The following is a 10,390-nucleotide window of genomic DNA, read 5'->3' as shown; positions in this document are numbered from 1 at the left end:
TATGTGGTTATTGATTGTGTTGTATGTAGTTGATGTTTGTATGTGGTGTGTGCTGTGTGTGGTGTGTTATTGCTGTGTATGTGGTGTGTGTGCTGTATGGTGTGTGTGCTGTGGTGTGTGTGTTGTATGGTGTGTGTGCTGTATGTGGTGTGTGTGTTGTTATGTGGTTGACTGTGTTGTATGTGTTGTTGATGATTGTGTGTGTTGTTGTGTGGTTGTGTTGTATGTAGTTATTGTGTTGTTATGTGGTTATTATTGTGTTGTATGTGGTGTGTGTATGACTTGTATGTGGTGTGTCTGTGTTGTATGTGGTGTGTGTGTGTATGGTGTGTGTTGTATGGTGTGTGTTGTGGTGTGTGTTGTATGTGGTGTGTGTTGTATGTGGTGTGTGTGTATGTGGTGTGTGTTGCTGTGTGGTGTGTGTGTTGTGTGGTGTGTGTTGGCCTTCATGTGGTGTGTGTGTGTTGTATGTGGTGTGTGTGTGTTGTATGTGGTGTGTGTGTGTTGTATGTGGTGTGTGTGTGTTGTATGTGGTGTGTGTTGTGTTGTATGCTGTGTGTGTGTGTTGTATGTGGTGTGTGTGTGTTGTATGTGGTGTGTGTGTTGTATGTGGTGTGTGTGCTGGGGTAATACTGTATGGTACTGGGTAATGTAGTTGTAGATGGTGAAGAGTTTGTAAACACAGCACACCCTAATTGGTAAAGGCCTACCACACAGGAGGTACTACGCCTGGGAAGATATTGGAAGCATAATGTGTTGTCTAATGGTGACCCTGCTGCCATATGTGACAAGTCCCCAGGTTGATGATCTGACTTTCTGCCTCATTTACACACAATTGCAGGGTCTCAATTGTTTCTCTTACTTTGACAACACAACAGTCATATACTGTTTCATTTTATTTTTTTTTTCATTTTTGTATTTATTTATTATTATTATTATTATTGTGTTATTATTATTACTGTGTTATTATTATTATTATTAATTTATTTTCAATTTTTTTGTTTTATTATAAATTTTATTTACTATGAATTATTATTAAATTTTCTCCCCCCAGGCCCTGACGTGGGTCAGTGACCTGTGCCCGGGTGGGCTAATGCCCGTGTAAAAAAAAAAAAATTCTCATTAACACATACTGTACAGTACTTTACAGCCAGGTCATCCTTGATATTTTATTTTATTTTTTGCTACTAAAAGCTTCTCTTATACTGTACTGTACTGTACATGGCTCCTCTTCTACATCCTGAGACACTGTCTTACTGTACATCTTCTACTTGGCTTCTCCAAGCCATATTTCTGTAAAAAAATAAATAAATAAAAAAAATCATACCAGGTACCCATTTTAACAGTAACAAAATGAGCCTGACTACGTCTCCCCTTTCCAAGGTGGAAACGGATATGGCTTCCACTGTCAACAACTACAGTACTACAGTATAAAACTTAGTGTCATATCTTTGTATTTTTTTACATAATTTTTCTTACAAGAATGTTAAGTTCTTTTTTATCACAAATTCTTTTTAAAATAAATAATAATAAAAATTAGCATTTGAATAATTTCTAATTACAGTACAGTATATAATTACATGTTATTGGTAAATTATCCCATCAGAAAACAAGAGAAATAATTATTGTACAATACAGCTTCAATTTCCTCAGCTTGTATAATACAATACAATACATATAGACCTTGGTCAACTGCTACTGTATAAGGAACATGTTGATTTAGATGTCATTGAACATAAACCCAAATGAAATCTCTACAAAGGCTTTAAAGTCATCATCTTCAGTCTGGATAGCACCACTGACCCCTGGACCCCCCACCTTACCTCTGTCTTATCTCCCTCCTTCCCTCCTCCAAGTGCAAATGCTGATATAAAAAATCCCTGATAGTCATTAAGATCTTTATACCAGCAGCCAGCACTCACTCTGCCCCTTTGCCGTGTGAGCTGCTTCATATTTGTTGAACCTTGGAGTCTGATAAGTAGTTACTGTACTAAAAGAGTCAAGTGTTACAAACCTTTTTCTTTTTATCCTTGTGATGTCTGTTGGATTTGCTTTTCCTTCTAAGCTTCCGTCGTTCTTTTTTCTTCCTATAGAATAAAATTTCATTGCTATAATCATCAAGTTATATATATATATATACAGTGGTCCCCTAAGTGAGCGGCACAATCGTTCTAGAAGGTTGCTCGTTAACGAAAAACTAGATTAATGAAACCATTGTTTCAATGGGTTTTTGAATTAGTGGTTCAGCTCACTGAAAATTGCCTAAATTCAACAAAAAAAGGTAAAGGACACTTACTGAGGTGTGTATGTAAAGGCTCCTGGATGATGATGATGGGAATTAGAATGGGGGTGGAAGGGAGAAAGAGCATTGGGGTGGAAGAAGTCACCCCATGGTGCCATTCACCCATAAAATTTTAGTTGGTGCAATTCAAGATTATTTTCTTTAAATCAACACTGTACTGCATTATATATTGTCAATATGTAAAATAAATTTCAAAATGACCAATAATTTGCTTGCAAAAACAGAAAAAAGCATTTAGTTGAAGAGTCTCAAGCAAGATGTTACCGCCACTGAAGAAGATACAAAGGGCAGCCTGTATGGTGTGTTGAAGGCTGGATGGCACACATAAAACTAGTTTCATTACCTTCAATTATGTTCAATAATTGTTAAAATGAAACAAAAATTTAATATTAAACTTTTAAAATTATTGAATAGAATAAACTTCTTGATATTTGCTAAAATGGTAAGGAATTTAAGCCCTAGAACGATTACTGTATTGGCGGACTAATACTACAGCTGGTGGACACAAATGCCGAAATCATGTTCAGGTTGGCTAGTAAAACTCGTTATCGAGGATTGCTCGTTAACGAGGTTAAGAATCTTATGGAAGTAACTAGTAACGAAATCTCGTTAACGAGGACCAATATATATATATATATATATATATATATATATATATATATATATATATATATATATATATATATATATATATATATATATATATATACACACACCAGGATACTGGTGGTCCAGCATTAGCGTTCCCAGGTCTGATCATAGGCTTGTGGGCGTGGTTGAATCTGGCAGGTTGAGGTGTTGATTGTATGTAGAAATCCAGTGCTATTATATGAAATAAATATATATATATATATATATATATATATATATATATATATATATATATATATATATATATATATATATATATATATATATATATATATATATATATATATATATATATATATATATATATATATATATATATATATATATATATATATATATATATATATATATATATATATATATATATATATATATATATATATTACAATCAACCCATATACATCATGAGTTTAGCATTCTGGTTTGCAAACTCTAGCCGGATTGCTTACGCCGAGGAATATTCTGTACATTGAAGTAATTGAAGTACATTCAAATCGCACCCATTCAACTCGCTTGTGACTTTTTGAACTACGGGACACCGCCCGCTCCGCCAACCTCACGCTTTACACACGCATAGCTCTCTCCCTCCTCAGTCAGTCTCGCTGTAACCAACGTGTTGACATCATGTAGTTGCAAAAATAATGCATTTCACGTGAATGTATCAGGCAGTATGAATAGAGAATATCACTAATATAAGAGTATTTTAACGAAAACTACTAAAAACGAGTAACATATCTTGAACATCGGAAGGTTAGGTAAAGTCTCTTGTTTTAGTCATGTATTTTATCCTATTTACATTTGGGAAATACATCCGTTTTAACAAAACTACTATTTACTGAGAATATATTCATTCAGGCTGGTTAGGTAAAATATACATGTGCTGTATTTTTTAATTGAAAACGATTCGAACGTGCCCTCCTAGCCCTGTTCAAGGAAGGCTAGGAGAACTGTTTGGTGCTTAAGACGATGACAAGAATGATTTTGATGGATTTTTAATGAAAATGTTCAGAAAGACCCTGGCACTGTATCAGGAAAGTGGCTGCTGAAGGCTTCGGGACATAGCAGAGGACCTTGAGATAAAGGGCTAATTAGAGAGCGACACTGAGCTGACCCGAGGATCTACAGGAGTTAATGGAGCTCAGGCAAGGAAGAGAAGCGAAAGGAAAGAGGATGAGGAAGAGCATCAGAAATAACGTTGGAAGTTGGGGGAGATGACCAGGAATATTATGAGGCACTGAAAACCTGGCCTATAATTATGGACCCCCTCCATGGTGTGCCCTGAAAATGCATCTTGAGGATGGATAAGTTTAAGCTCCATGGCTGTCTATGGAAGAAATGAATGAAAAGAGCGACAACTCCCCATCACCATGTTCTTTGATCCCCGAGATTGCACCAGCCACTGGCGGCAGTGAGAAACTTGTAGCTGAATCCACGATAGCCCCCACTTCCTACCCGTTATGGAAGGTGGTGACAGTACAGTAAAGTGAAGTTTTTATCTCTTTTTTTTTTAATGGCTTTTCTATTTGCCATGTTTTATTGTTTGTAAAATAGCACAGCACAGTACAGTTCAGTACTGTACATAGGAAATGGAGGTGCAATTATTACAAAATATTTGTGTTTGTTGTCGGCAATGCGTGTGTGTGATGCTGGAGAAGCGGAGGAGGCGAGTTGGGAGGTATGGTGACCTTAGGCGGGAGCAGGGCAGATGCCAGCAAAGTACGTAGAATATTATTAATTGTTTTTATAGCTATTTTATATTTATTTCTGAGAACATGGAAATGTAATATTTTTGCTGAAATGATATGCGTACAGTGGAAAGTGGCAGCCCAGCAATGACTTCGCTTTCTTCGTTCAAAAAAGATATTACCGTAATGTCGCTTTTTGAATGGTTTCAGTTGTGGGATTACTAAGATACGTAATGGGATAAGTATTATTTGTATTACGATGCGAGTACAGTACAGGTTTTAACTGAAAACCATTCGGCGATTACGTAAAATCTTGAACAGCGAAAGTCGTGTTTTCACCGAAACCTATCACTTTCCGCTGTACGGTAATAATATGCGTCATTTCGTATAATATTTCCATATTTAATTCTGAGAATATATTCATTCAGTCACAGTTAAGGTAAAATATACTTGTGATGTAATATTTTAATGAAAATGCGGTATCGTAGTTTTCTTTTGTATCAAATTTAATTAACAAAGATTGATGTTTCAAATGTAATGAACAAAAATTTATGTACAGTATCTATAAGTAAACTTCAAAAAATGAATACTTTATGTTTTACATCGTCCTGTGCATACCATACCATGGATTTGGCTACTTTGGGGTTGCTATGATGACGCAAGAGATCTGCCCTGGCGACTGTACCGACACTCACAGCTGATGGTGTGTTGGTGCGTCATTTCCATTGTTTACTGGTAGTTACTGGTAAATATTTTTCAACCTAACGAAACTATTACCCGTTTAGAGGTCGACCCCCAATTTTTGCCAAATAATTTGGTCTTAAAAACTCGAACTACACACAGGTATATATGGTAAATAAGGACATGGGGGGCCAGGGATTTTTAGGGGGGAGAACAAAGCCAAAAGGATTTTTAACATTCACGGGTATCTCTGTGTGCATGCGTGAGCGCCACAGCTGCACAGCGACAACAAGCGACCACGCGGTCGCCACTTTAAAACGAGCAATCAAACTGTGACAACGTATGTAATTTTGAGTCCTACTCTTTCCATTTACAGAGTACTGTACAAGCCCATAATAATGGCTCCTAAAGTAGATAAACTTCGTTGTGTGAAGAGAAAGAAGAACACTTTGAAATTGAGTGACAAACTTGAAATAATTAAGAAACTAGAACGTGGTGTGAGCAATGCTGATCTAATGGAAACATACGACATTGGAAAGTCTACAATTTATGATGTAAAAAAAGGCAAAGAATAAAATTTTTGAATTCACAGCTTTATCTTTAAAACTGCTTGATTTGATAAATTCAGCATGCTATATTTGCTAATGAATAAACTATCAAAATGTACCTGTTCATCTCTTCTTTATTTCTCCTGAAATTTGAATTTTAAAAGTACTGCCTCAGAATCCGGAAAATCCGAAAATCCGGACCGACCCAATCCCCAAGCAGTCCGGATTTTTGGACTTCTTCTGTATATATATATATATATATATATATATATATATATATATATATATATATATATATATATATATATATATATATATATATATATATATATATATATATATATATATATATAAAGAGAACAGAAAACAGTACAGTAATGAGCAATAAAATTCTCCAGGTGATGCAAGAGGTCTGCAGAAAACTGCCCAAGAAACAAGACAGCATACCCCAGAATGTGAACACTTCTACAGTACTGTATATTCAACTTATCTTAAATCTGTTACAGTGACAGTATTATATTCTGTACATACCTTAGGTCTGGTAAAGCTCTGTAAAGGGCATGAAAGTCCGCCCTAAGTTTCAAACCATCTTTCATGTACAAGCCAACTCGTGCTCGCACATTATTTTCTTTCGCAACAATTTTCTCAAATGCTCCATAGCTCGCTGCAGACCCATCTGAAGAACCTGACCCATCAGATTTGTCATCTGCGGTCATGGTTGATCACAAAATTTTTTCACTTTTCTAAAAGTCTATACTGTATGCACCTCAGCATGTCTGAAATAGGAATATTCAAGTAAAGAAAAGAGTCATCATATTAACTGTGAACATAAGATGGAAAGACTTACATTTCTCAGTTAACTAAAACTAATAGATATCTTAGTACAACCGAACCAGAAACTATCAAATGTTCCCGACTTAAAAGAAAAAATAATCATATTTTAACATATGCCAACAAAGAGTGTAGTGCAATACCATCTTGTTTGTAGGCAACTGTCAGAAAACAAAGTCTTACCTCTCCAATTATTACTTCAATTTTGTGTTCTGTGCTCCATAGTTAATGAGAAATGTCAACTGGTAAGAGTAAGAAACTCAATGGAACTTGATATTAGTGTTGATTTGTCAAATTAGTTCCTCCAGCTCCACCCATCACACATATAATGTGTTGCCCAATGGTTTATATCTGCTATACTGATACTGTACAGCCTAGTGATCTTTTTTCTTTCTTTTTATTTGCACATTTTATCCCAAGCCATTGGGTAAGGCACACTTTTTCCTGTAAACAACTTTGTTAAAAGATGCATAGTTTAGCCATAAAAGCTGGTTTAAGTATTACTGTATTATACATGATAAACAGAGCACGATGAATCACAGACCATAACTATACTGGACCATTCAATCTTATCATTCTTAATGACCTGCAAGAAAGTATATATTACCACTTTTTTATCATCTTCTCTATGATGTAAATAATCTAGTGACAGAAAGGTCTTATGGGGTGGGCATAACACCTTAACTCTGGCTTTTTTCCTCCACTGTTTTTTGATAGGAAGTTTATTTTAATTGTAGTGTATTTGACAAATCTGGAGACTCCCATTGGGTGTAAACATACTTCCCCTCCTCCCTCCAACACAACCTATAATTTCACTGCTTGTGTGACTTTAGTGTGTAGTGGATTTCTCCCCTACAAACGCTGTTTGTCGCTGAGTAGCCGACCCCACCAATTCCCCAGTGTATGCCTCGTGGTCTAGGTCAACCAGCGCCGCCATACATAGCGGAGCGGGGGTCAACTATTAAGCCACGCCAACCCCCCTCTATTTAAGACCTGACCTCGTGGTGATCTCTCTCTTTCTACCTACACCAACCAGCCAGCAACACCTCCTCTTCCTCCGCCGCTGCGTGGCGGCCCTCGCTCCTCCTCCGCCTGCCTGGCGGTCCTCTCTCCCGCCGGCGAGCATGGCGACCCACAAGCTGTTCTTCTCTGCGCGTCCTCACCAACCAGCTCTCTCTACATCACGCTTGTAACCATGCTGCCTTCCCAGCACCAAGCTGCATTGTACATCCAATACAACATGTATATAGAGAGCACATTGTGAGTTTCCTTTCTCCATCCCATCCTGAGTGAACACCAAACAATCTCATACCCCACAAGTGCTTCACTGAAATGAAGATGAATCATCACTGACATGTCTGATGTTAAAGGAACAAACCTTCTGCATGTTGTAGTCTTCTGTGACTCAGTCAGACTTTTGCCATTTCAACAAAGCACTACAGTACAATACAGGTGTCTTGTAGGATAATGGTATAGTGACACTCCTGATTGATGTAAGTACAGTACTTAAAATGCTAGGTGTGTGGACACAGGTGTTGGGGCATGAAAGGTATTATTTGCAAGTAGACTCTCAAGAGATTTTTGCAAATGAATAGTTGCTATCGGTAGACCTCGCCCATCTCTCACTTTTCTTTAAGGTATTTCTATCACAAATTACTTGCATGCGAGATATTTAACTTTCTTTATTTACTGTAAATACTCCTTCAAAAAATCTGCTGAGTCACCATGTGTCATCTGTTTTACTTTTTTTTATCCTCTTCACCATTGATCAGCTCGTTAGCCGCTCGGGCGGTCGGTCACGTCTCTGTTACACACTGTTGGCAAGTACTGGCCATGCACTGGTTCTGAATGTACTTGAACCTGCTCCAGTGTCTGTCATGTCTGGTCATGAATGAGTTCACACTTGGTGCAGCCACAACACTCTCTGCGAGATTGTTCCAAGAGTTCACAACTCTCACTCCGAAAAAATTTGTCCTCACAGTTTTCTGGACCTGCGGCTTCTTCAACTTTGAGCTGTGACCCCTTGTGGGGAAGACGTCTGCCAGCTCCAGGTATGTAGATTCAACCGAGTGGTGACCCGTGATGTTTATACACTTTGATTAGGGCGCCCCTCTGTAGTACATGCTAGGTAGTTGCAGGTGTTTCAATCTCTGGGTAACTGAGGTTCCATAGAGCAGGCACCAGCCTGGTGGCCCTCCTTTGGATATTTTCAACCAATTAACAATCACAAGCATACCTCAGGGACCAGACATAGTGACAATTCTCCAGACTGGGAAGCACCTCACACTTGAAGATCATGATGAGTGACGTACCATCCAGATATCTAAACGACCTTCTTATAAGACCTACTAGTTTTGTTGCTTGATTCACCTTCTCACAATGGCCCAAGAACTTAAGTTTATTGCCAACATACACACCCAAGTCCTTTTCACTTTCGGTCTCAATTAATGCATTCTCTTCGTCCTATTGGGACATGTGACATGTCTCCTTACTGTTGGTGTGACTCAGGTGCAATCCCACTCAGCCTGGGCGTCCTCTCACATATAAAAACAAAAAACATAAAATTACACCATGACGCTTCAACAAGGTTGCTTTCATTGGTACTAGATAACAAAGTAAACCTTCTGTTTAATATGGCAGGGGGTCCAATAGGTAAGGTTAGGTAGGTTTCTTTGGTTGGTTAGGTCAAGTTCTATTACGTTCACTGTTATTCACTTGCACAGGAAATGTATGGCATGAAAGTTATTAAGAATGATGATATATATATATATATATATATATATATATATATATATATATATATATATATATATATATATATATATATATATATATATATATATATATATATATATATATATATATATATATATATATATATATATATATATATATATATATATACATATATTGCCGAGCGTCCGCTTGTAAAAAGTGACTTTACAAAAATCCCAGATAATAGAATATTCTCCTTCTCTTTGCTCAAAATATGGGATTACAAGTGGTGGGTGAATTAATTATTGCTGGTTGATTATAAGTACAGTATATGTAGTTTAAAATAAACATGTTGCTAGGTCTCACTTGCATTTTGTTCAGTTTTATTGATATTGTGGGGAAAAATGTGCCTCCCACACAGAGATATTTTACAGAGGTAGAAATCTCACATAACAAAGCCACCAAGTGTCAACCACTGAAGACCAGACTTGACAAACACTGGCACACATTATTAAGAGCCAGTACTTGTCAACAGTGTTTAACAGTGAAATGTCCAACCACTCAACTGGCTAGTGGACACGATAATAAAGTACTGTAATATGTTATGGTAAAGCCGCCTTAACAGAAACACATCAATAAATGCTATACTATAGAACATTAAATATAGTTAAGCCAAGGTAACATAACTACACCACCAAGGTAAATCATGCCAATAATATGAGTAAATTAACGTGACAACTGTGTGTAGTGTGTTGGTACAAGAAGTAAGAGACATACAGTATAATAGTAATAATGTGATGAAACACCACACTCAACTCTTCTATACTTGCTCACATATATTAAAGACCAATTGGAAGTTATTCCTTCATGTCTTCGGCAATTTTTCTGAAGTTTTTCATGAAGAATATCGTGTTGATAAGGGGGAGTACAGTAGCAGCAGAGAGACAGTTCAGTAATACTCAGTCTTACCTCACCGA

The 10,390-nt window shown here is 36.9% G+C and overlaps 1 protein-coding gene across 1 annotated transcript in view; it reads right to left on the bottom strand.

The window, feature by feature from the left end:
• LOC121859514 (E3 ubiquitin-protein ligase MYCBP2-like) overlaps positions 1 to 10,390 on the bottom strand; it is a 162,595-nt gene extending 152,205 nt beyond the window's left edge. The window contains exons 1-3 of the mRNA XM_042356373.1: positions 10,248 to 10,390; positions 6,399 to 6,643; positions 2,015 to 2,087 (exon numbers count right to left, since the gene is read on the bottom strand). Of these exons, the coding sequence (XP_042212307.1) occupies positions 2,015 to 2,087; positions 6,399 to 6,583 (258 nt within the window). The 5' untranslated portion in view covers positions 6,584 to 6,643; positions 10,248 to 10,390. The remainder of the gene's footprint in view (positions 1 to 2,014; positions 2,088 to 6,398; positions 6,644 to 10,247) is intronic.

This window comes from Homarus americanus, unplaced genomic scaffold, assembly GCF_018991925.1.
Source record: "Homarus americanus isolate GMGI-L3 unplaced genomic scaffold, GMGI_Hamer_2.0 scaffold7626, whole genome shotgun sequence".
Taxonomy (NCBI): Eukaryota; Metazoa; Arthropoda; class Malacostraca; order Decapoda; family Nephropidae; genus Homarus; species Homarus americanus.
Note: the sequence above shows the minus strand (reverse complement) of the source record. Positions and strands in the feature narration are given on the sequence as shown.